Below are 25,901 nucleotides of genomic sequence, written 5' to 3'. Positions count from 1 at the left end.
GAACGAGGCTCCTTCCTGCACCCCCTGACCTGATTCACAAAAACCTCCTCCAAGAGGTGCTCCTACTCTGCTATGGAAACACGAACAGATCTGGTTGAGTCTGCAGAGACACGGAGTTGGGACCACAGGAAGGCTCAAAGGACAGGTGGCCTGCCGGGCGCGGTGGTGCAGGCCTGTCATCGAGGCAGCTCAGGAGGCAGAGGCAGGAGGATTGTGAGTTCAAAGCCCCAGCCTCAGCAAAAGTGAGGCACTCAGTGAGACCCTGTCTCTAAATAAGATACAAAATAGGGCTGGGGACGGGGCTCAGGGGTCGAGTGCCTCCCCGAGTTCAATCCCTGGAACCAAAAGAAAAAAAAAAGAAAGAAAAAGGAAAGGTGGCCTGCTCTCCACCTAGGGCTCAGCTGAATGGACACACACAGGCTGCCCCACTCCCCGCAGAGGCAGGGTGCAGAGGCCACGGCCTCACTCTCGGGCTGGAGCCCCGCCAGGGCCCGCCCGCACTTACAGCGCGTGCATATTGGACAGCCCCCAGAAAGCGCCGTCCGTCAGCTTGCTGATGTTGTTTCTCTGGAGCCTCAGCACCTCCAAGCTGTCCAGGCCCTGGAACGTGAGGCCCTCGATCAACCGAATCCGATTCCGATGGAGGTCCCTGAAGAGAAGAAGCCCACGGGCTCAGAGCCTCCCTGTGCACATTCCACACACACACACACACACACACACACACACACTCCTGCCGAGTCACACTTGCAGTCGGGGCACCTGACGGGACCTCCATGTCTGGGGCAGAGTGGGCAAGAGCGGGGGGGACACCCCATGAAGCACACACATTCAGCTGCTGGCTCTAGCACTAGAGAGCCTCGGGGGACCGAAAGGACTCTGGGTGGCCTGGAGGGGCAGGGAACGACACACGGAGCTCATCGTAAAGCCCTGGTTTCCCCCAAGCATTTCTGCAGCATCTCCTGACCCGACCTCCTCAGCATCATGGAGACCTTCTCCGCAGACAGCCCAGGATCCACACCCCGCTGAGCCTCAACAACTGTTCTCATCAACTTAAACCAAATTTCCACTACTGGCTGGTTTTCCTGACATCCACTCTTCCAATAATAAAAAGAAGTAGAAAACCAACCAATCAATCAATCACTAAAGAGCCAGGCGTGGTGGCACAGGGCGTGGGAGGATCGTGAGTTCAGAGCCAGCCTCAGCAACTCAGTGAGGCCCTGAGCAACTCAGGGAGACCCTGTCTCTAAATAAAATACAAAATAGGGCTGGGGATGGGGCTCAGGGGTTGAGTGCCCCTGGGTTCAATCCCCAGTACCAAAAAAAAAAAAAAAAAAAAGCGAGAGACAATCATAAATCAACCACCTTATAAGATCTAGGAGATAAAGATTGCCATCTCCTGCTTACCGCCTCTAGCCTTGCTAACTTCCTGCCAAATGCAAGAAATGTCCAGGATGCCATCAAGCCCGAGGTACATGTTTTCGGGTACCTTTAATCACAACACTAAAACCTCCGAGATAAATAAACAGAATGCACTCAGCCCAAGCACTAGCCACGCCAGCTAACCAGCAGGATTCCTCATGTCATTCAGGAGGACACCAGCGTGGACCCGCACGTCCACACTCAGTGGACCTCATCCCTGCAAGATGAGGCGGCCCACCGGCCCCAGACCCAGCTCCAATCTGCTTTTATTAGGTGTTGCCATAGGGGCATTAATTACGGTTCGTGCAGAACTTTACTGGGGGGAGTAGGGGTCACATTTGGCGCTAGGTCCTTGGGGAAGTTTGGCCCCCATAAAATTGGGCTATCCCCTGAATTAAAGTGCCGGTTTCTGAACTCACAGTTGTGTCAGCCTGGGTAACTTGAATGCTTTTACAGGAAGCTGGGCGATCCTGTTTTTGCTCAGGCGAAGAGTCATCAGCGACCGTGACAGGCCATCGAATGCTCCCGACTCCAGGGTGCCGATGCGATTGCTGGCCAGGTTGCTGGAACGAGTCAGGAGAGAAAATGTCACAGCCGTAGGAGGCCTTCCTGGCGCCGTCACAGACACCAGACCAGCTGGACCCGAGCTGGGAGAACACACTGAGACACACCAGAGGGACAGGCTTCCCGAGGAGACGTCTGTCACCACGAGGCTTCAGAGCCTGCCCTGACTCCCGGATGGGGAAGCACTGCAGGTGGCAAGACTGCCCAAGGTCAACCTCCACCCAGCCCAGCGCACACAGCACCTGTGGCTAGTGGGCCCAAGAGGGCGGGAGTGACCGTCAGACACCTCCACCCCCAGCCCTCCTGCAAACCTGCCAACCTCGGGCCACCACTGGCCCGCCACCCTAGGCCGACGAGAAAAGCCCTACACAAAGCACCAACTAGAGGCCAGGTCAGACTCCATTCCACGATTTGGGGCAACAGTCTTTCATCCTGAAGTGGGTCTCATTTTTGGACTTACATAATAAGTGTGTACAAGCCAATACCTTTAAATGATTTTAAATACCTGAAAGAAACCCTCTAGTTAAAGAGACCTGAGCCAAGTTCTTTAGAAAGCAAGCCATACCATGTCTGTTATCCCAGGGGCTCGGGAGGCTGAGGCAGGAGGATCGTGAGTCCAAAGCCAGCCTCAGCAAAAGTGAGGCCCTAAGCAACTCAGGGAGACCCTGTCTCTAAATAAAATACAAAATAGGGCTGGGAATGGGGCTCAGTAGTCGAGGGCCCCTGAGTTCAATCCCCGGTGCCCCCGCCCCCCGCCAAAAAAGACAAGCAATACTTTTTCAGGGCCATCTCCTTTGACCGTACCGAGTGGACGGACTGCAGTGTACAACACAGTGTGTTACACTGTGTGCAAAGCATAGCAAGCAGTGGAAAAGAAAAGGGAAAAAATAAAGGGAATAAAATAAATCAGTATTCCTATGGGAAGTCACCCCTCAACACCCTTCTTACTGCTTTTCCTAGACAAAAGTTTGGTATGTGTGTGTGTTTTTAAACAAAACAAAACAACAAAAAACACAAACACACACACAAAAAAAACAGTGCCTACGTGAAAAGGAGAAAACCCAGAGAACCTTCTGCCCTGGGGGAAGGGCAGAGCCCCAGCACAGGGCACATGAGGATTCTCTACAACGGGGCGGACTGTTTGTTCTCGACACTCCAGATTAGAGAAGAACGGCCTCTGGGATGAAGATAGAGCAGCCACAAGCTGCCAAAAGAGAAAGTCCCTCTGCTTTCTTGCAGCAACAGAAGGTCAGTGCAATTCCATTTAGCGGCTGGTGGTTTCTTGGTTCTGAGCAAGGGAGGGTCGGGCGGCAGCTGGACACCTCGGGACAGCCTCCACTCGAGGCTTAATAAAGGCCAAGGCCTCCTGTTCCCGATTTCGGCACCTTGACGCAGCCTGAGAATGACCTGGAAGGTCTAGGGGCCAAGGTTCATCTTCCCTGAAGAGATGGGTCACGGCCACCTCTAAAGCGGCCTCGCCAATGAGCTCCAAAAGGACTCCGAAACAGTGATGGCACAGGGAACGGAAACTCACTCAGAACTGGAAATGCCTCTTTGGCCTAGGTTTTCAGATCCTTCCCCAGAGCGACCCTCTCCTACCCACAGGCCGCGGGTGCTGCGGGTTTCATCGTTTTACTCCTGTCTACCATCCACACTGCAGGTAAGATGGGGCACGAACACGGGTAAGAGACCCACAGTCCCAAGAACCCACAGAGCCAGGAGCCGCCTTCCCAGACAGATCCCGTGAGCTGTGTGATCACTGTGCAGAGTCTGCAAAGCGCTCTCTCTGCCGGGTGGGCCTCTAAGCTCCCCTGAGCCTTCCCTCCAAGCTCTGCTGGGAAGCAGCCCAGTAAACGGGAGTACAAGCAGGCTTTGTGGTCAGGGCAGACCTCAGAGTCTTGAACTCTTCTGTCTGAGGGGTGAGCTCCCTGGACAGGCAGGTCCACCTCTCCCTGACTCAGGTGTCCACCTTGGGTGTCACACAGACGAATACTATGGGACTGGAAATGTTCCATCAGTGGGCATCAGAGGCCAATCCCTGCCTTGTACCAGCCCCAGGGCTGAAAAGTTGCTATGGTGTGGATGTGAGGTGTCCCCCCAAAATCTCACGTGTGGGACAGTGCAGGAAGGTCCAGGGGAGACATGACTGGGCTGTGAGAGCCTTAACCCAACCAGTGAATGGACCCCTGATGGGATTAACTGGGTGGTGGCTGGAGGCAGGTGGGTGTGGCTGGAGGAGGGGGCATTGGGGGCGTGGCTTTGGGGTCTCTATTTGTCTCTGGAGAGTGGAGTCTCTCTCTGCTTCCTGATCACCCTGTGAGCTGCTTCCCTCCACCACACTCTTCCTCCATGATGTCCTGCCTCCCTCGAGCCCTGAGGGATGGAGCCTGCTGTCTGTGGACGGAGACCTCGGAAACTGTCAGCCCCCAATCAAACTCTTCCTCCTCTACAGTTTTCTGGTCGGGTCCTTTAGTCACACAGTAGTGAAAAAGCTGACCAAAGCAGAAGTGGAATACGCAGCCTGTGTACAGACCTGGGCAACCAGCTGCCCTAGAAGCAGAGGGACAGCCCCGGCCACAGAAGCACTTACAGCTCTCGTATGTACAGTCCAGGGGGAAAGCAGGCGCTCCGGATCTCCGTGATATTATTCGAACTCAGATCCAACACTTCCAAGGAAAGGTAGGCCTTCAGCTGGCTCCCGTTCACGCTGCGGATCCTGTTGTGCTGCCTGAAACACACAAGTGGAGGGGACTTGGTCTTTTTGCAGAGTAACTACAAGAGCCAGGCGTAGTGGTGGACGCCTATAATCCCAGGGACTCAGGAGGCTGAGGCAGGAGGATCAGGAGTTCAAAGCCAGCCTCAGCAACTTAGGGAGGCCCTAAGCAACTCAGTGAGACCCTGACTCTAAATCAAATACAAAAAAGTATAAGAATTCTCTTTCCTATTTTACTAGTTGTTTTGCTCTTTCATAACATGACCGTCGAGTGACTTTCCTGTTGTTCTTCCCATCCATGATCAGCTGCTGGCTTCAGAGAGCATGCTGGATGTTCTCATATGGGACAAGCTGTTTGCAAAAGTATGGGGCAAGAACACAGAGGGTGACCTTTAAGTACACAAGCATGGCATGACCCCATCCACCTATATACCCACCATAAAGGATGCACCAGTACAACTGGGCAACTCCAAACCAATACCCTTCTGCAATCTTCAGGACCCAGTCCACTGCCATGATTTATAAGGCCTGTAGGCAGGAGCCCAGGTTTAGTCATATGGCTGTGTGCAGTATTGGGGATTAAATCTTGGATTCATGCATGCTAGGAAAGTGCTCCACCGCTGAGCCACATCCTCAGCCCTCTCTGGGTCAGTTTAATCCAACTTCACAAATCACTACTGACACCTCCCATGTGCCAGGCATGGAGACATACAGGAGATTAAATAACACACAGTGTGTTATTTAAAATAAAAATGATAAAATCCTGGTAATCCCCATACATTGCTGGTGGGACTGCAAATTGATGCAACCACTCTGTAAAGCAGTATGGAGATTCCTCAGAAAACTAGGAATGGATCCACCATTTAACCCAGTTACCCCACTCCTCAGCATAATACCCAAAGGACTTAAAATCAGCATACTACAGTGACAAAGCCACATCAATGTTTATAGCAGCTTGATTCACAAAAGCCCAGCTATGGAACCAACCTAGATGCCCTTCAACAGATGAATGGATAATCATAATGTGTTATATATACACAATGAAATATTACTCAGCCTTAAAGAAGAATGAAATGATGGCATTTGCTGGTAAATGGGTGGAACTGGAGACTATCATCCTAAGCGAATGAAACACGCCAATTTCAAAAAACCAAAGGCTGAATGTCCTTTCTGATATGCAGATGCTAATTCAAAATGGGGGACAGGTAGAAAAGAATAGAGGTACATTGGATTAGGCAGAGGGGAGCAAAGGGAAGGGAGGGTGTTTGGTGGGTAGGAAGGATGGTACAATGAATGGGACATTATTACACTGTGTGCATACATAATTACATGACTGGTGTGATTCCACATCACATACAACCAGAAAAAGTTATATTCCATTTATGTTGGATATTTCAAAATGCATTCTACTGTCATGTATAACTAATTAGAACAAATTAAAAAAAATAAAATCCTGGCACTCTGCAAAGGGAGAGAGGAGCTCACTGCTGGGTCTCACTGGAATCAAATCCCCTGCAGCTCTAATGGCGCTGTTCCTCAGTTTCCTCATCTAAATGATAGAGCCGAAACCTGTCATTTCTGGAAGACGGGCAACCCAACTTAAAACCATGCTGAAGGGATAGCGGACATTAAGGAAAGTGCTCCGAGGGTGTCCTGCACGCCTAGGAAGGCACCGTCCACTATGACTTATTTGCATCTTTAACCCTCGGGGCCTCTGGCAAACCCCAAATCTAACCAAGGGACCAGCAGTCATTAATCAGGACAAAGGTGACTAATGCCAAGCGAGGCGGGGCCATGGCCCGTTGTGAACGTGGCTCTGCCTCGCAGATGTAAACTGGTACAGGAGGTGCGTGAGAATCTGCTTGGTTGCCAGGCGCAGTGCGCCTGTCATCCCAGTGGCTCAGGAGGCTGAGGCAGGAGGATCGAGAGTTCAAAGCCAGCCTCAGCAACTTAGCAAAGGCCCTAAGCAACTCAGTGAGACCCTGTCTCTAAATAAAATACAAAATAGGGCTGGGGATGGGGCTCAGTGGTCGAGTGCCCCTGAGTTCAATCCCTGGTATCCACCCTCCTCTCCCCACTGCAGGGTGGCAGTGCTGTCCCGAGGGTTCCAGGCACACACTCCTGCCAGGTTGAGAAAAGAGGGCAGCTGTCCAGCCGATGGGAGCCAGGAAGCCAGCCGTCGCTTACCCAGTGGCATCTCCTTTAAACCAACACTTGAACATTGGTTCCAACAAGGCAGGAACGAGGGTTTCTTTCCCAGAAGTTTGGGGGGCCTCCCTCGGCTCCTTTTGTTGTTGGTTTTTCTTTTCACAAGTCTCCCAGGCCCTAAATTCAAAACTCGATTTGCAAGGACCCAACTCTGCTGACGGGGGCGGGGGGGGGGGGGGGGGGGGCCTGCTTCCAATGAAAGGACCTTCCCTCCACCCCCCTCCTCACCCCCCCAGCTACTTCCTTTGAGATCTGTATTCAGCTCTTTAATAAAGATAGTCTCTTACAGTTTTCAGACTCCCAAAGCAAAAGAACAGAAAACCTTTATTATGCAAAGTCTGGGGAGAAAAAAGATCAAGAAATAAAGGAGACAGTGCTGTGCCTCATCCGGGAACTCTGGATACCGTGCCAGGGAGCCAGGAAAGAGGGGGTCTGGAAACAGAAGGGACGTCCCGGGGCCCAAAGCTGGACAAAGGGGTCGGTCCACTGGGGGGGAGCCCTCGGGACAGCTGACCCCTCTCTCCGCTCCCCCACACCCCCTCCTCTGTCTTACTTGGTCTTTGTCTTGGGCCTCTTCCTTCTTTCTTGTCAGTCTGCCTCTTCACATTCTCCCCCCCACCTCCGTCCCCCCCAAAAAGGACACTGTGAGGAAGACAAGTCTCTGGCACCCTGGGAAAGTTCCCACTGAGCACAAGAGGCAGCCATGGAGATGGACCACGGTGGCCCGGGAGGGAGCGAACGCACTTCATTCTGCCCGGGAGAAGTTGCCAGGGCTAGTGCCCGAGCCAGGACGCTGGGGCCGGGAGGCCAGGAGCCTGGTGCAGGGGACAGAGCTGGCAGGGCCACCCCAGGGAACGGCTCCCAGGGCCAGGCCAAGGAGCTGGGAATCGGGCTCCCCGTGGGCCAGGTGGGAGGGGTGGCGACTCAGAGGCAGGCACAAGAGAATGGTAAGAGGGGGTCCCTCCCGGGAGCCGGAGATGACATCATCAAATGGGAAGAGGGGCTCCTGGGCAGGCTACAGGGCACACCTTCCAGCCCCACCCAGCAGCAACCACAGAGGTCAGTTCAGGGGGCCCGTGGATATTTGTAAATCAGGTACCTGGCAAAGGGGCTACTACCCGGAATACAGTCAGCACCCCCACCCCACCCCACCCCACATTCCCACAGCTTCCACACCTGCACGTTCCACTAACTGCAGTGGAAAATGCAAAAGAGACTGTGTCTGGAGTGAAGGTGTACGGACTTTTTCCCTGTCCCTGTCTCTAAACGGCATGGTATAGTTATCTACACAGCATTGATTTACACTGTATAAGATAATTTAAGATTCTGGAGCTGATTTAAAGCACTGATTACATGCCACTATTGCATTAGTTTGTATAAGGGACTTGAGGCTCCATGGATTGGGCATTTTGGGGGGGGGACCTGCATGACTGTATATATAGAATCCCTAGAAGTGACAGCAACAGAGAACAAACGTCCTGATCAAAACATGGGCAAAGGGGGCCCGGGGCTGGGGCTCAGTGGCTTGCCTAGTATGTGTGAGGCACTGGGTTCGATCCTCAGCATCACATAAAAATAAATAATTTTTTTAAAATTGACAAAGGACTTTATAGACATTTCTCCAAAGAGGATCGAGTAGCCAACAAACCCATGCAACCATGTTTGAAAGTGAAATGCAAAACAAAACCCTGATTAAATATCCGCTCACACCCATCAGCGTGGCCCCTATCAAATTAAAAAAGAAAAAAAAAAAAAAGTTAAGCATGGGTGAGGATTTGGAGCAGCCAAAACTTTGTAGGAATGTGTAATGATGGAAAGCTGAAGAAAATGGTTTGCTGACTCCTCAAAACATTAAACACAAAGCCGGGAGTGGTGGCACACGATGTCATGCCAGGGGCTCAGGAGGCTGAGGCAGGAGGATGGCGAGTTCAAAGCCAGCCTCAGCAACGTAGTGAGGCCCTAAGCAACTCAGTGAGACCCTGTCTCTAAATAAAATACAAACTAGGGCTGGGGATGGGGCTCAGTGGTTAAGCACCCCTGAGTTCAATCCCTGGTACTGAAAGAAAAAAACAAAACGTTAAACACAGAACCACCAGATGACTCAGTAGTTCCACTCCTGAGCCCAGAAGACAACAGATCTCGAGAAGACATTTGTACATCTGTCTTCACAAGGAGCACTGTTCACAATACTCCAAAGGCAAAGCAACCCAGTGTCCGCCAGCAGAAGAATGAGTGAATAAAATGTGGTACATACACACACCAGAAGACTCCTCAGCCTTAAAAATGAGGGAAACTCACACTCATGCTACTCAAATGTACGACCACTGAGGACATGACACCAAGTAAAATACGCCAGGCACAAAAATACAAAAATCGAGCTGGGCGTGGTGGCGCACACCTGCCATCCCAGTGGCTCAGGAGGCTGAGGCAGAGGATGGCAAGTTCAAGGCCAGACTCAGCAACTTAGTGAGACCCTAAGCATCTTATGGAGACCGTGTCTCAAAATTTTAAAAAAGGGGGCAGGGAATGTGGCTCAGTGGTTCAGCACCCCAGGGTTCAATCCCCGGCACCAAAAGAAAAAATAAATTCTACTACTATTTGCTCCCACTTGTGAGTGGCATCTAGAGTAGTAAAATTCATCTCAACAAAAAGTAAAAAGACGGTTGCCAGGGACTCAGGAAAGACGTCTTGTTTGATGGACAGGGAGTTTAGTTTTGCAAGATGGGAAAAAGTTTTGGAGATGGGTTGCACACATGAGTGCACTTAACACTACTGAACCCCACACTTAAATTTTATGATATGTGTACTTTACCACAATCTTAAAACAAAACAAAATGCCGAGCCAGTCCACAAGACTTCTCTGCCTAAAACAAGGGATGATGTTCATGTCTGCCTTAGGAGTGTGGCCTTAGGAGTGTGGCCTCAGGAGTGTGGCCTTAGGAGTGTGGCCTCAGGAGTGTGGCCTTAGGATATCCTTCAGGGCCCACATTACCTGCCATGCACCTGCCTGACCTCTTGCCCCTCCACCTCACACGCTCTGCCCCCACCCTGGCTCTCGGGTACGTCATGCCTCAGGTCCTTTGCACGGCTGTTCCCACTGCTTGGAATGTGCTTTCCCCAGAGATTCCCGTGCCTCCCCACCCTCATCTCCTTCCCATTTGTGTTCCAAAGTCATCTTTTCAACAAGATCTTCCTGGCCACCCGGAAACCTCTTCCCGGCTTTATTTCTCTCAGTGGCCCTGATTTTCATCTAATACACTTAGTAATTGCCTATTTCCAGTTTCACATCTTCTCTCCCACGGTGATGTGGCTCCAGGGAGACAGAGGTGTTTCTACTTTGTTTCCTACTATGTACCCAGCCACTGGGAGAGCATAAAGTATAGTAGGTACTCAATAAACACTTGTTGACTGAATCACAGAATGAACACGGGTTAAATCTGGAAAGGTCACGGTGGGCACAGCTATGAGACTCACCAGCATCGACACAGGAGAAACCAGGTAAGCAGATAAGTAAGCTCAGTCAGAGAGCTCAAAATCACGAGGACAGAAGGCTTCCCCAAGGGTCCCCTGACAGCACGGCCCAGACACAAATGATACACTCACGGCGGCTCCAGAGGCCCTTGGGGATCCCACACCGCATCCCCAGGTGCTGAGGATACTCATGCCACCTGCTGTCCCAGGGTTGGTCTCGCCTCTCGACTATAGCCCGGGTCACGATCAAACCTTCCTGAACCCCTGTGCCCAGGAAAGCTGGCTTGGAATCGCTGCACTCAGAGTTCTGCGTGAGTGGTGTCTGAGGACCCAGCAGCTCCACAGAGTCAGAAGATGTCCCGTGTAGGTCACCCTGCCCAGGTTCAAATGCCAGCTGCACCGCTCACAGGTGTGAATCTTGGAGGAGTCCCATGGTGAAGTTCTGGGCTGACATGAACAGGCACATAGCCCTTGCTCAATAAAATGAGTCGTCATTTTTATTAGTTGCATTTGTATCCTCAGAACCAAGCTGAGGAGCTAATTTATAGGAGGTGTTCTAAAAGGACGGCGGAGGGATGAATAAAATCAACGACTGCCTGGTTCTCTTCCACTCCTTCAGTTCAATGCCGATGGGAAGACCTGGTTCCCTTCTCAGAAACAAAGGGCCGCCTGAGAGCTCTGCATGTGAAACCATCCTGCTCCAGTGGCAGAACTCAAGGCCAGCCCCTGGTCACCCAGGCTGTCCTGGAGGTGAGCTTCTAAGCACATCCCAGACGGGGACTCAGCAGATCCCAGGGACCCCCAACCGTGTTGTTCCCTGCTCACTCCCACAGCAAGACGGACTGCGGCCCACATCCTGGACCCAAGAGCACCAAACCTCAAAGCACCAAACTATTGTGGGGACAGCTGGCCTTCTAAGATATCCCTTCCAGGTTTCCACCCACGAAGGCCAGAGGAAAGAGCCAGCATACAGATCCCTGCAGAGAAGCCTTCCTTCCTCCCGCCTGAGAAGCAATGGCTGCCCTGACTCAAGCCAGCATGTCACCCTTGTGAAAGGGTTAATGTCATGTGCAAACACAGGTGCTTTTCCTATCACTTAACATCACCAACGGCCCAGTTCCCACGAAGGTCCACACCCATCTCTCTCACCTCTGAATCCTGCTTTACAATTCCTTTTATTTAATTTTTTTTTTTTTTTTTTGGTACTGGGGATTGAATCCAGGGGTGCTTCACCACTGAGCCACATCCCCATCCCTTTTTTATATTTTATTTAGAGACAGGGTCTCCCTGAGTTGCTCAGCACCTGGCTTTTGCTGAGGCTGGCTTGGAACTCAAGATCCTCCTGCCTCAGCCTCCCGAGCCTCTGGGATTACAGGTGTGCACCACCGCAGCGGGCTTCTTTTGAGTTCTTGTCTTCATAGACCTGCATTCAAGCGGGACAGGTCCTTTTATTCCTAGGGCAGGTAGTGATGCAAAAGGATCCACTGACATTTAATTTTTTTTAATTTTGTAAAGGGTGAGGATACCACAAGCTGAGAAGCACTAGGAATCCTCGTTACTAGCCCCATCTCAGGAACACTCACAAAACCAGTCCATTCTGTAGTTATGGGGCCTGGGGGCGGGGACATCCTGGCCACAAGGCATCTGCCTCTAGCCAGTGTCAGTTTACCCCTGAGGCTGCCCTCTAGGGCGAGGAGAACTGAAGACAGCAGAGGCCCATTAAACCCACACCTGTTAAAGCCTTCAAAAATAAAATCAGGCTTCAAAGGCGGGCAGCAGGCAAGATAAGCTCTCCCACTTGGTTCCATTTTCAGAGCCCACGTTAAGTTAGGCAGGGAAACAGACCGGAGGCATTTGAAACCAGCGCTTAGAACTTTGTACCCCAAGTGACTGTTCCACTGGCCTTGGGTGAAAGCCTGGTTTACAAGGTGTTCCCGGTGGTGGTGGAAAAGATCTCCTGTCACAGATAACAGGCAGGGAGAAAGGGCGAGCAGATCAAAGGCAGCAGGGCAAGGTGGGTCAAGTGGAGAATTTCTGGTTCCTGAAATTATGCACCTATTGTCTACACCAGGGATCAGCAAACGTGTATTCTACAATTGGGCCAGATGGTGAGCATTTTAGGCTTTGTGGTCACGCGGGGCTACTCAACTCTGCTGCGGTGCCAAAGCAGCCACAGACCATATGTAAATTAACCTGTGTGGCTGAGTTCCATGGAAACCTACAAAAGTAAGCAGGAGCAGCAGGCGAGGACTGGGCCCCGGGGCTATCATCTGTGTCCTGGTTAATACTGCGGCAACCAGTCCGGGATTGGGGGACAGGGAGCCAGATTCTGATTTTGCGTCCTGATGTAACTCTGGAACCGTGCATGGATGGTAAACCCCTCTTTATCTGGTTTATCCACCTGCAAAAGGGGGCTCAATTTCACTGTGCTGCAGAGAGGAGACCCTCCCCTCCTCCCTCCACAGTGCCCACGTCAGATGTCACCAATCACAATCTTCTAAGTCTTTTCTACCTCTTCAGAAAGTGAAATGAAGCCCGAGGCTACATCATCATGAGGCTCCTCCAAAGAGGACCCAGGTTCCTTTCTGCGGCCAGTGAGACGGACATGCCATCAGGACCATCTTACAGAACACAGAGAGCCGCACTCTCTAGCCTCCTCCTTTAGTTCTGCCAGTTACGCAGGAAGCTACTACAGAAGTCTACCATTGAGGCAGGGATGATCTTCAGCTCTTCCAAGTACTATGGTGACTGTCCACTCTTTCGTATATGGACTCTAACTAGACAGAGCAAATCTTCCTTAAGAATTTTACTTTGAGTTACTTAAGTCAGCAAAATCCAAATTATTACAGTTCCTTGCTTTGCCTGAACCTCTGGCTAAAATAGACAGCTACACCCAATGTAACCCTGGAAGGGGGAAAATTTTTAACTCACCTGCTCTGCCCCTGGCTCCACCCCTAACCCTACTAACCCTACGATCCTGCCACACAGTGAATGAACCCCACACCCGTGCGCTCTGAGTACCCGCAGCACGGGGCCCACCAGAGAGCTGCTCTGGACTCCTAAGACTGCACCGTAGTGAGCACATAACCCACTGCACGGCGGGCACCCAGGACCTGCCAGGAGTGGCTGAAGACCTAAACGCACCTGGAACCTGCCATGTGAGGCTGCAATGTGGCCTAATAGAGCAGACCTGGAGCCCACCTGGTGTGAAGCAGCTGGAGACCCTGCTACAGAGACTGAGGGAAATTAAGACCTACCAGTGGTAGTGCAAACACTAAGGATATTAACCATTTCAAGAACACAGTGAAGAACAGCTCTCCTTTATCAAAAAAAAAAAGCTGGGTGTAATAGTGCCCATAATCCCAGCGGTTCAGGAGTCTGAGGCAAGAGAATCGGGAGTTCAAAGCCAGCCTAGTGACTTAGCAAGGCCCTGAGCAACTCAGTGAGACCCTGTCTCTAAATAAAATATAAAATGGGCTGGGGATGGGGCTCAGTGGTTAAGCACCCTGGGTTCCATCCCACTACCCAGTACCCAGATCACATGCCAAGTGCTAGCAGCTGTTTTGTTGTTTCTAACACATCGATCCAGGTATAAAAGTCTGACTAGTATGACTAGTGTATAAATGATACATGCCGACTTCAACACACTTTTACAAAAGGTGTGTGCCCATGTAACCCCCCACTCAGACAAGGGGAGAGAACATCGCCTTCCATCTTTTTCCTGGTTGGTTATTCTTCCCAAAGGGAAACTCTTCATTTCTACCATACTTGACCAATTTTGCCTATTTCTGTGCTTTATATATGTGGAAATGTCTTATATACTTTTCTGCACCTGGCTACCTTCACTCCATATGGTATTTATGGGATCCACCCAGGTTTGCTGCATTAGCGGCATTTCCATTGCAGTATGATGTTTCTATTTAAGAAACAGCCATTTATTCTTGGATTCCATTGCTGACGAACACCGAGTTATTTCCAATTTGGACTACTTCGAAAATCACTGCTGTGGACATGAACTTGGGGGTGGGGGTAGGGGTGGGAGTGGGGGTGGTGGGTGTAGCACCAAAATAATAATAAGAATAATTCTAAGACCCAAATTAACATCAAGCTTAATGACAGAGGCACATCCCCAGCCCTTTTTATTTTTTATTTTGAGAAGGGACCTTGCTAAATTTGCTGACACTGGCCTTGAATTTGCAATCCTCCTGCCTCAGCCTCCTGAGTGTCTGAGATGACAGACGTGCACCATCACGCCCGGCTCAGAAGAGCCTTTACCCTGGCTGTTTGGTGCACATTCACTTGCCCTCCCAGCAGGCCTGCAGGGTCCAGGCAAGACACAGCTCCACGGCTCACTGGCAGCACCTGTTCAGCCTCACTACACCCCTGGTAGTTTTCTTTTAAACCAATTCCCCAGGGTTGAAATGAATCTGAAAAATCATTTGATGAATGTGCCCTGTGTCATGCTGCTTCTTCTGGCCATATTTTCAACTGCTACCTCCCTTGGTTTCCTGGCCCAATCCCTGACCACTAAAAAGCACTAAGAATAAGGCCTGGGGCTACGAAACACAAGGAAGCTCAATCTTCTTCAAGCATCAAGCAGAATTGTTTATTGTAAATGAGGATCTAATGAGCACCCAAATAATAAGAATAATTCTAAGACCCAAATTAACATCAAGACCAATGCCCATGTGCGTGCAAACCCAAAAACAAGGAAAAGGTTTTCAGAAGAACGAGTGCAGAAGTTTTCCCCAAGCCAACTTGAAGCCAAGTGTCTCTGGTCAGAATGATAGTCAAAAGTGTCACCCTCTCTCTAGCCTACTATATATCCAGCTTCTGTTTTAATAGTGTATATATATATTTAGTTGTAGATGGACAGAACACTTTAATTTTATCTATTTATTTATTTACTTATTATGTGGTGCTGAGGATGGAACCCAGTGCCTCACACAGCTCTACATCCAGCTTCTTAAAAGTGAAAACCCATAGCATAAGTTGATAATCCGCACCAAAAAAAAAAAAAAAGCCAGTGTCTCTCAAGAAACAGCCCAGCCAGGCATGGTGGTGCACACCTATAGTCCCAGCAGCTCCGCAGGCTGAGGTAGGAGGATCCAGAGTTCAAAGCCAGCCTCAGCAATTTAGCAAGGCCCTGAGCAACTCAGCAAGACCCATGGAAGCCCTCCTGGGTTCCATTCCTGGTACCCAAAAGAGGGGGAGTGGGGGAGCACGCCCAGCCTGGATTATTTGCTGGGCAGGAAATGAGAATGAAAATCAGAATAAGCAGGTCTCTCTTTTGCTCACCCCTCCCACCCCCACCCCGGCTGCTGGTGAATCACCAGTTCCCTGGGGAATTTTGGCAGATTCTCAGCCTGGCTGCAGATGACGCTCCGGATCTGTTTATTCAGGTGGAGATGGGATAAAAAACAAGAGCAGCCCAGTGGCCGGATAAACAGCCTCCGCCAGGCAGGGTCAACCCCTCAGAAGGCAGGACTGGGCTGTGTCAACCAATCTCCCCGCCCGTTCACTTCCTTTAGGGTCACTGTCCCCTGGGGGTCTTCCACAGACAGTTCCCATTAAATCCTTGCAAAGGAGACCTGAGTGTTGACCCACGGAAGTGTACAGTCCCGGGGACACTGCTACAGCAGGACCCTGTGGCTCCCCCACCCCTCAGCTTACACCTATCGAGCTGGAAGTCCTGGGTTTGAAATGAAATCCAGGGACCATAAAGCAGCAGCCACCACTGTCCTGTGAAGTGCAGAGACACTCAGCCCACGAGTGCCTGCAGCTCATCACCATCTGTCAGAATGTTTCTGAGCTTCATTCTAAGATGCACAAACAAAAACCACCCCAACAAAAAACCTCTCAAGACAAGACACGGGAGGAATGCAAGGAACCCATCTAGGGGCTGGGGCTGCAGCCCAGTGGCAGAGCACTTGCCTAGCACACGTGACGCACTGGGTTTGATCTTCAGCACCATATAAAAATAAACAAATAAAGGCATGCTGTCCACCTACAACTATAATTAAAAAAAAAAAAAAAAAACCCATCTAAAAAGGCTGCCTACTGTATAACTTGCAAATATATGACATTCTCAGAAAGGTAAAACCATGAAGATGATAAAAAGATCCATGGTTGCCAGAGGGTAGGAAGGAAAGGGAGATAAACCGTTCAATCCTGGGGAATTGCAGGGCAGTGAAACTTCTTTGTGATACTGTAATGGTGGATACATGTGATTTTACATTTATCAAACCCACAGAGTGTGCAAACCCAAGAGGGAGCCCTAATCTAAACTGTGGACTTTAGTTAGGAAGTTAATATTGGGCCATGAGATGTAACTAAGGCAAGATGTTAGTAATGGGAAAACAGCTGGGCACAGTGGTGCACGTCTGTAATCCCAGAAACTTGGGAGGCTGAGGCAGGAGGATCACGAGTTCAAAGTCAGCCTCAGCAACTTAGTGAGGCCCTAAGCAACTGAGCAACACTCCGTCTGCAAATAAAATACAAAAAGGGCTGGGGATGTGGCTCCGTGGTTAAGTGTGCCTGAGTTCACTCCCCAGTACCAAAAATAAAAATGAAAATTAGGGGAAACAAATCCTCCACCAAAAGAGTGCAGGGCTGGGGGCAGGAGGAAGGGATGGAACGTGGGAATTCTCTCTACTTTCTGCTCATGTTTTTCTATAAACTTGCAACTTTCCTAAAAGCCTATTAGCTAAAAACAAAACAAAACCACCTAAAATATTAAGTAGTCCCAATGAAATGGCATCAGTAGAACGTAAACCATACCAAGGCTCGGATTTTTAGTTTACTGACGGCTGTATTCACAGCACCCAGGGAGAAAAATGTTTATAATATAAAAGATGCTCAATCGATATTTGTTCAGGAGATACCTGAAGTACATCTTTAGTTCGGTCTCCTGGGGGTTATTCAGGAGATTAAACCATCCTTTTAGAATTTTTTAGCAAAAAAAAAAAAAAAAAATTAAAGGTATGATGTAGAGCTTTATTTTTTTAGGGAAGCGACAGACCCTCTAAAGAGAAAGCACTGAACAGAACTGGGTACTTATGCATTCCCCACGTCCCGGTCACGGACGCTGTGCTTGTCCTGGGCTGGCCAATGTCCTCGTGCCCTGGCCCCTAGCATCAGCCCAGCCCAGCGGAGCTGCCTCTGCACCCTGCCCCCCCACCCCCCGGGAGGGACATCCAGACCCTGACAGAGGACTTCTGCGAGCCACGCCTGACCTGCACTCATTCCCCAAGGAGAAAGGCTGTGCCATCCTTACTCGGGGACTTCTGAGGGCTTGAGAAGTCCCTTCTGTGCCGGCAGGAAGGGAATCTGTCCTGTCACCTGGGCAGGTCAAGGAGGTACCAAGTTGGGTCAGAAGATGTGAAGTCAGGAACAACAAGCCACTTCCTCTAGCGCTGCCCTCCACAGATGGACACTTCTGGACCAGAAACGCCAAAAAAGGTCTCTCTTTTCTGATCTGGGTCAACACAGCCACCTGACGATCCGCTTTATTTTTCCTTTAAACCAGTCCATGTAGAGGTCTTTCTTTCGATACCAGGGATGGAACCCAGGGGTGCTTAACCACTGAGCACCATCCCCAGCCCTTTTTATTTTTTATTTAGAGACAGGGTCTCCCTGAGTTGCCGAGGCTGCCTTTGAACTTGCGATCCTCCTGCCTCAGCCTCCAGAGCTGATGAGATTAACAGGTGTGTGTCACCACGCCCGGTCCCGTCTTCTCTTCCCCTTGGCCTCCCTTTCCCTGGTGACATGCTATCCTACACACCCTAGCACACTGGGATTTCACTCCACCACACAGACCCCCCTCTACAAGACCTCAGCCGTCATGGATACCAGCCCTGGCGTGGCAGTATCACAGAAAATGTGCTCCTCAATTAGGCAAATGAACTGAATCTGTATTGACAAAGCAGTTAACATGAACTTAGAACACTTAAGCGTGAAGTGCCGGGTTGTCAAGCTGCGTTGCGTCAGGCCACCAACCCTGGCACAACCAAGGAGCCGTGGGTGCTCATGGCTGACCTGGCCACCCCTGATTTCTCACTCAGCAAATCCCAGTCCCCTCTCATTACAACATCAAGGCCATGCGTCTGCCTGCTTGGCTCTGCGGCTCAAGGGAGGAAGGAAAGAAAACGTCCACATGAGCCAGCGGTGCAGACCCACCCAGACTCCAAGAGCCAAGCTACAGCGGCTGGCCTCCAAAGGGGGACGAGCTGGGAGACGGCAGTGACCAAGAACGAGGCGGGGGAGAGACCCCTCGGAGCCAGCAACAAACCCCAGCCCCAGGGAAGAAACAGCTATAGTCACTGGGTTTCCTCTGCCGGGGAGGGTGACGGACGTAGGAAAGCCCCCAACCCAGGACACGCAATCCTGGAGCTAAGGCACCTCACAAGGCTGGGGCATCCTCGCTCCAAGGTTCCCCAATGCTGGTCAGCAACTGGGAGAGGACGTCCCCGGGAGCCCAAGACCGACGGGCTCTGTCGTGGTCTCCCTTCCTGGTGACCTCACCAACCAGGACCACTGATGACCAACAACAGGGTGGCCTCACGCCACATTCCCAAACGGAACACAGCCTCCTTCTGGAGGGGCTGCCTTTCTGTTTGGGCCCCGGGCAGGGAGCATACCCTGGAGAAGGTCCACATCACACGCTCAACAACATCACAGGACTGATCTATCTGCACGGCTGCCATTCTGAAGAGATCCAGGTAGGCATAGGCAGGGAATGCTGTGTGTCGCCCTCAGACAGAAGGTGACCACAACGTCTCCTCTATCTCACGTGTTATTCTAACGCGCTTGACAGTCAGGTACGTGAATTAAACTTGTGTTCCCAAAGCAGCTAACATGAACTGCAGGACCTGACTCTCCAGGGTGGCTATGCCTAAGCTGCATGGGGGCGAGCAGTGGGGTGGCCTCAGTTATTGCACCTCTCCATGCATGCATGCAGGAGGCCATGCTGTGCTGGGTTCCAGAATCTTCTCGGGGCCCCTCCTCACAGCACTGCACCAGGTGGTGACAACTTCAAAGGGCCTTTGTAGCTGGGCCTGGGATGAAGCCCAGAGGCTTCTGCAGCCGCCAGGAAATGCCAGAGTCACTGCTCAGGGCAGTGGATCCTCCCAGACGGCTTCCCCTCACCCCTCAGCCATGAAGGAGGCACCCAGCACTTTCCTTCTCAATAGAAAGTGGCACTGGCCTCAGCCGGGGGACAGAGGCGACACAAGACCTTCTGTTGCTGGGTACCTGCCGCTATCCTCTCTGCTTCCTGGCCACCAGGAATGAAGCTGCTGCCCTCCACCAGGCCCTTCTGCCGTGATGCTCTGCCTCACCTGGGGCCCAGAGCCATGGACTCAGGCTGCCATGGACTGAACCTCTGAAAACATGAGCCCAAACATCCTTTCTCTCCTATAAGCTGTTCTTGTCGGGCATTTTGTTGTAGTGCTGCAAAGCCGACTGACACTGCCCCGCTCCTCACCAGCCCTCCTGCTGCCTGTGTGAGCCTACACACCTGACCAGCATGCTCACACATGGTCACCCCCCCAGTCTCTCAGCCCACAGAGGGTCACCACACAGTTGCCCAGCCAGACCTCCCCTATTATTAAACTGATTATGGCGGTCAATTTACCCATCCCTAAATAGGTGAAGATTGGGGCTCTTCTTTCTTCAGACAGTAAAATGTGACAGCAAAGAACTGGGCACTGTCCCGGTGGGACCTGTCTACCTGTTGCTCTCCACCATGGCAGACTCAGAGAGGTCGGGGCCCTGGTGGGGAGTTGCCCAGCTCACCCGATGTGAGCCCCAGGCGTTCCCCTGGCTCCTGGCTGGACCATGCTGTGAAGCCACAGGGGCACAAGAAGTTAGAGCAGGCGGCTGCAGCTGGTAGAACAGAGGACTGCGGCTGCTGGGGTGCCCGGAAGCGCCCTCGGGCCACAGAGCGAGGGTCTCTCTCCACTGTCTGCGGTTGGCACATGCCCTGGGATTCACATCGGCTTCCCAACAGCTTGCAGTTCTATCAGAGGAGGAGGACACAGCCTCCAAGATCCTCCCCTCTCTAGGGAGCCAGACCACTGATCTGCCTTCAAAAATAAGACCAGGCCTGTTTCCTGCCCCATCTGGAAGACTTTTGATCTCCCAGGCACATGACTTTGGCTATCTGGGAGCAGGCTACTGCCCAAGGCTCTCGGCCTATGATCCGACTGTTCTTGGAGAGAGTTAAGGATGGGTAGGGGTGGGACTGAGGAGTGGCCCTTCACTATCTTCCCGAAAGACGATAAGAACCTGCCACATCAAAGTGCACCACACCCAGGGCCACCCGGTCCCTCCTCCTGCCCATGCCGGGTTCCTACGCTTGCTCTGTTTCTTTCTTGGAAACACAGGCTCTGATTTTCTTCATTTCAGGCTGTTAAAACCATGCCATTGTAGGCTTAGATGGAGAACGTAAACTGCAGAACTTCTAGGGGAAAAAAACAATAACAACAACAGAAATTCTTTGGGATTTAGAGAAAATTCTTAGACCTGACCCTAAAGGCAAAGCAAAAGGAAAAATGAACATGATGGGCTTTATCTCCAAATTTAAAACGTCTGTCCTGTGAATGGCCCCATTAAATGAAATGACAGGGAGGGACTAGGAGAATGCATTTTCAAATCATACGTCAAACAAAGAACGAGTATCTAAAATACATAAAGAACTTGCGGAGCTCAAACGATAACCACAGAGTTAAAAAGAACGATCCAGTTAGAAAAATGGGCAAGAGGCACAAACACACTTTTCATCAGAAAGAACCTGTCAGTCAGGTGTGGTGGTGCACAACTGTAATCCCAGTGGCTTAGGAGGCTGAGGCAGGAGGATCATGAGTTCAAAGCCAGCCTCAGCAACTCAGTGAGACTCCGTCTTAAAACTAAAAAAATACAAACAGCTGGGGATGGGGCTCAGTGGTTAAGTGCCCCTGGGTTCAATCCCTGGGGTGCCCCCCTCCTCACAAAGAAACCCTGTAGTTGGCAGATAAGCACATGAGAAAATGCTCAGCATCACTGGCCATCAGAGAAATGAAAACCAAAATCCCAATGAGCTACACTATATGCCAATCAGAATCGGGGGGAGGGGGCAGGATCACCACCAAATGCTGCCCAGAAATAATACAGAACAGCTCAATCACTCCTAGTTTGCTGTAGGACTATAAAACAGTATAACCATTCCCAGGAAGAGTCCAGCAATTTCTTAAAAAAATTAAACATGCAGAGCTGGGCACAGGGGCACACACCTGTAATCCCGGCAGCTCGGGAGGCTGAGGCAGGAGAATGGCGAGTTCAAAGCCAGCCTCGTGCTGGCTGCAAGGCACTAAGCAATTCAGTGAGACCCTGTCTCTAAACAAAACATAAAAAAAAAAAAAAAAAAAATAGGACTAGGGATGTGACTCCAGTAGTCTAGTAGTAGTCAAGTGTCCCTGAGTTCAACCCCTGGTGCAAAAAAAAAAAAAAAAAAAATTGGGGGGTGCTGGGGTTGTGGCTCAGTGGTAATGCACTTGCCTAGCATGTGCAAGGCACTGGGTTCCATTCTCAGCACTGCATATAAATAAATGAATAAAATAAAGGTCCATTGACATCTAAAAAGTATATGGAAAAAGACTGGATTTACTCTTCAAAAAAAACCCATGCAGCTACCAAGCAACTCATCAACTGCTCTCCTGGACATTTATCACAGAGAAATGAAAATTCATGCTCATACAAAAACCTATGCATGAATGTTCACATCAGTTTTCTCACGACAGAAACAGTACAAATGGGCCAAGAAGTAAACACAGCAAGGCACACCCATAACGTGGAGTATGGTTCTTTAACACAGAGAAATGAACTACCAATACATGCAATCTACGTGAACCTCCAGAGAATTACACCGAGTCAAAAATGAGCCAGTCCCAAAAGGTTATGGGTACTGTTGTGATTCCAGTGACATCACACTTTTTTTTAGATAGCTAAAGTATAAATTCAAAGAACCAATCAGAGGTCACCAAAGGCGTGGGGGCAGGAAGGAAATGGGTGTGACCACAACAGAACAACATGAGGGATCTTGGTAGTAAGGGAAATGTTCTGCATCTTGGCATTATCGGTGTCAATATCCTGGTTAGGAAAGGTTTGCATGGGGAAGGAAACTGGGTTAAGGATATGCACAGGATCTCTCCATATTATTATTATTATTTACAATCACAAGTAAAATTCAACAATCATCCAAAAGTAAAAAAGTTTAACCAAGTCAGGCGCAGTGGCACACATCTATAATCCCAGCAGCTTGGGAAGCTGAGGCAGGAGGACCGCAAGTTCAAAGCCAGCTTCAGCAAGTTAGTGAGGCCCTAAGCAACTCAGTGAGACCCTGTCTCTAAATAAAATGCAAAAAAGGTCTGGGGATGGGGCTCAGATGTTAAGTACCCCTGGGTTCAATGGGGTGGGGGTGGGGGTGTTAACCAAAATTGGAATGTCATGGCATCCACAGAGGATCACACAGGAGGCCTGGCAGAGTTCGGAGTGCAATCAAGACAGCCTTTCTGCTATTTTATTTGCTCTCTGGCTTTTGCTTCAAATCAGTAGAAACATACGTGGGCATGAATCCGTTCTCAGAGCCAAGCACTAGCATTGCTGGGCTCTGTGGGACTCTGACCTGCAGGGAGAGGCATGAACTATTTAATTACTTTCCTGCATTTAGGAAAAGGCCAGGTGGGGGCTGGACCCCTAGAGACAAAACTGTTCCTGATAAAGTGTGATCTTGGCCTGGTATTAGGGACTGTCATCCAGCCTTGTGACCTCTCCCAGCACCTGGCCAAGGAAGACAGTTTCCTGGACATCCATTCCTGGAAAATGGTAGACAGGTGGTTGAACGAACTCCAGGTTCCCTAAGTTATCCCTCGGCTGCCAGCCTTGGAGAGTAGTCAGTCAGCTTTTCATAGCTATGACAAAACACCTGAGAAAATCAAAGGAGAAAAAGGTTCATTTGGGTTCATGGCTTCAGAGGGCTCGGGCTAGGTAGTTTAGCCCCACCACAAAAGGACTGTGGTGAGGCAGAATATTGTAGCAGGACATGTGTGGCAGAACAGAACTGCCTACTTTGTGGTAGCAAGTAAGTAAGCAGACACAGAGGAAGGACACACAATGAGATATACCCTTCCAGGGCACGTCCCAGTGACCTACGTCCTCCACTAGCCCCGCCTCCTAAGGTTTCCACCACCTCCCAATAGTCCAGTTATGAATCCACTAATGGACTGACCCACTAATGAGATCAGAGCCCTCCTGATCCAGTCACTTCCTGAGCCCCACCTCTGAACCCTGGAGCACAGGCGCCAAGCCTCCTGAACCTCTGGAGGACACCTCATACCAGACCCTAACAGAGGCGTTCCACGCACAGGGTTCTCGGCCTCATGGGTGTGGAAATGGCACCTAGATTTCTGATTTAGTCAGCTTTCTTTGCTGCTATGACTTAAAGACCCACCAGAACAACTGTAGAGGAGGGAAAGTTGATTCAGGGGCTCAGGGTTTCAGAGGTCTCAGTCCATAGACAGCAGGCTCCACTCCTCAGGGCTCAAGGGGAGGCAGGACATCATGGAGGAAGAGTGTGGTGGAGGGAAGCAGCTCACATGGTGATCAGGAAGCAGAGAGACTCCACTCTCCAGAGACAAATAGAGACCCCAAAGCCACGCCCCCAAGGCCCCCTCCTCCAGCCACACCCACCTGCCTCCAGCCACCACCCAGTTAATCCCATCAGGGGTTCATTCACTGGTTGGGTTAAGGCTCTCACAGCCCAGTCATGTCTCCTCTGAACCTTCTTGCACCGTCTCACAGTGAGCTTTTTGGGGGGACACCTCCCGTCCACACCATAACAATTTCTCACTGCCTCTCGCAGCCTTCCACTGCAGGGCAGCAAAGGAGAGGTGCGAACGAACGGGCATCCAACCAAGGTCCCCTTCATTCTGCTTGACTCTGCCCTGGCTGAACTTGCAGGACCACGGCGCCCTTTTGTTCACGAACCAACAACACCCCACAGAGCAAGTGGACCAGGTGGTCCCATTTTAAATGGGAAACACTAGGCTTTACCCCTTCACCGGGGGTCTCACGGCTGCTAAAGACACACAACAGCAGAGCCCCAGGGGTCTGGGGCCAGCCTACAGATGAACGGGCACTGGGACAAGTCTACACAGAGGACCCGTGGGGAGGATCACACCCCAGTGACACGGTGTACCCTTCGAGGGTCTGCATTTAGCGATGGGAAAGCAGCGCTCCCCCTGCAGAGGGGTGTGAGGAGCAGAGTTTACCACGCTGTAGGTCGGCCAAGAGAAAATGAGTTCAGAACACAGCTGTGAGCAAACAGTCTTACAACAGCTGCCCGGCTCCTCCCCAGAGACTGCAAAGGAACACAGGACCACGGAAGGCTCTCGTGGGTTCTGCAGCAAGGAGCGGAGCTTACCTTTAACAACCGGGTCTTCTCAACACCTTGACTGCAGAACATTCTTCTCCCCATCAATGCACCCACTGGCACCTCCAAACCCAAATAAAAAACTCATTTTTTTAAATTGGGGCTGCTGCACCAACCCCTCCCCATTCCCCTTTGTCTTGGTGGGACAAAGGGTAGAGTTTTCCAGATCCCTGGAGGGGTCTGCGGTCACTCTCCACCTTCACTTTGGACAGCACCTTTCTCCAAACTTTTGAGCAGGTAAGTAGGGACAGACAGAACACACTTCTCAGGTGCAGCCATGCAGGATAGGAGTATTTCTAATCTAAGCAAACTGTGACTTGGGAAGCTGCTACCACAGCAGGACAAGGAACCACACAGAGACAATGGGACCCCAGACACCCCCCACCCCCTGCACACCTTCAGGTCCCACTGCCTCCTGGGGTCAGGTATTCTAATACCTTTCTCTCCAGCACACTGCCCAGGTTTTCATCAAATCGGGGAAAAGCAAACCTTATTGCAACATTGGTTGCAAAGAGCCATAACTACCAGGATTCCCCAAGAGACCACTCTGTTCTCACCTGTCCCATGATAATCAATGTCTAAAACTACCCAACTTCACTTATTCTTGAGATTACCCACTCATCTGCCCCTCGTTTAACTTTTTGCAGTGTTGGTGATCAAGCCCCCAAAATGTATGTCGCCAAGCAAGCATTCCACCATGGAGCTACACCCCCACATCCCCAGCTCTCTCATTTACCCTTTCATTCAAAAGTGGTTTGGGATGCCCTTGGGGGAGGAGGGGTACTGAGAATTGAAGCCAGAGGCACTTACCCACTGAGCCACATCCCCAGTCCTTTTTTTTTATTATTATTATTTTTTAATATTTTATTTAGAGACAGGGTCTCACTGAGTCGCTTAGCACCTCACTAAGTTGGTGAGGTTGGGTTTGAACTCGAGATCCTCCTGCCTCAGCCTGCTCAGCCACTGGGATTACAGGCGTGTGCCATGCGCCCACCTGGGATGCCTCCTGTGGGTAACTGAAATAAGAAAAAGTTGGGCATGACCAGTGAATCATCAGCC

General features: G+C 50.8%; 1 protein-coding gene across 1 annotated transcript in view; it reads right to left on the bottom strand.

The window, feature by feature from the left end:
* Window positions 1-25,901, bottom strand: part of LOC143387285 (leucine-rich repeats and immunoglobulin-like domains protein 1) — a 125,567-nt gene that overhangs the window by 32,006 nt on the left and 67,660 nt on the right. The window contains exons 4-6 of the mRNA XM_077109088.1: window positions 4,574-4,711; window positions 1,839-1,982; window positions 506-649 (exon numbers count right to left, since the gene is read on the bottom strand). Of these exons, the coding sequence (XP_076965203.1) occupies window positions 506-649; window positions 1,839-1,982; window positions 4,574-4,711 (426 nt within the window). The remainder of the gene's footprint in view (window positions 1-505; window positions 650-1,838; window positions 1,983-4,573; window positions 4,712-25,901) is intronic.

Source organism: Callospermophilus lateralis, chromosome 1 (genome assembly GCF_048772815.1).
Source record: "Callospermophilus lateralis isolate mCalLat2 chromosome 1, mCalLat2.hap1, whole genome shotgun sequence".
In the NCBI taxonomy this organism is placed as follows: domain Eukaryota; kingdom Metazoa; phylum Chordata; class Mammalia; order Rodentia; family Sciuridae; genus Callospermophilus; species Callospermophilus lateralis.
The sequence above is the reverse complement of the archived record's forward strand: the minus strand, read 5'-3'. Positions and strand labels throughout refer to the sequence as shown.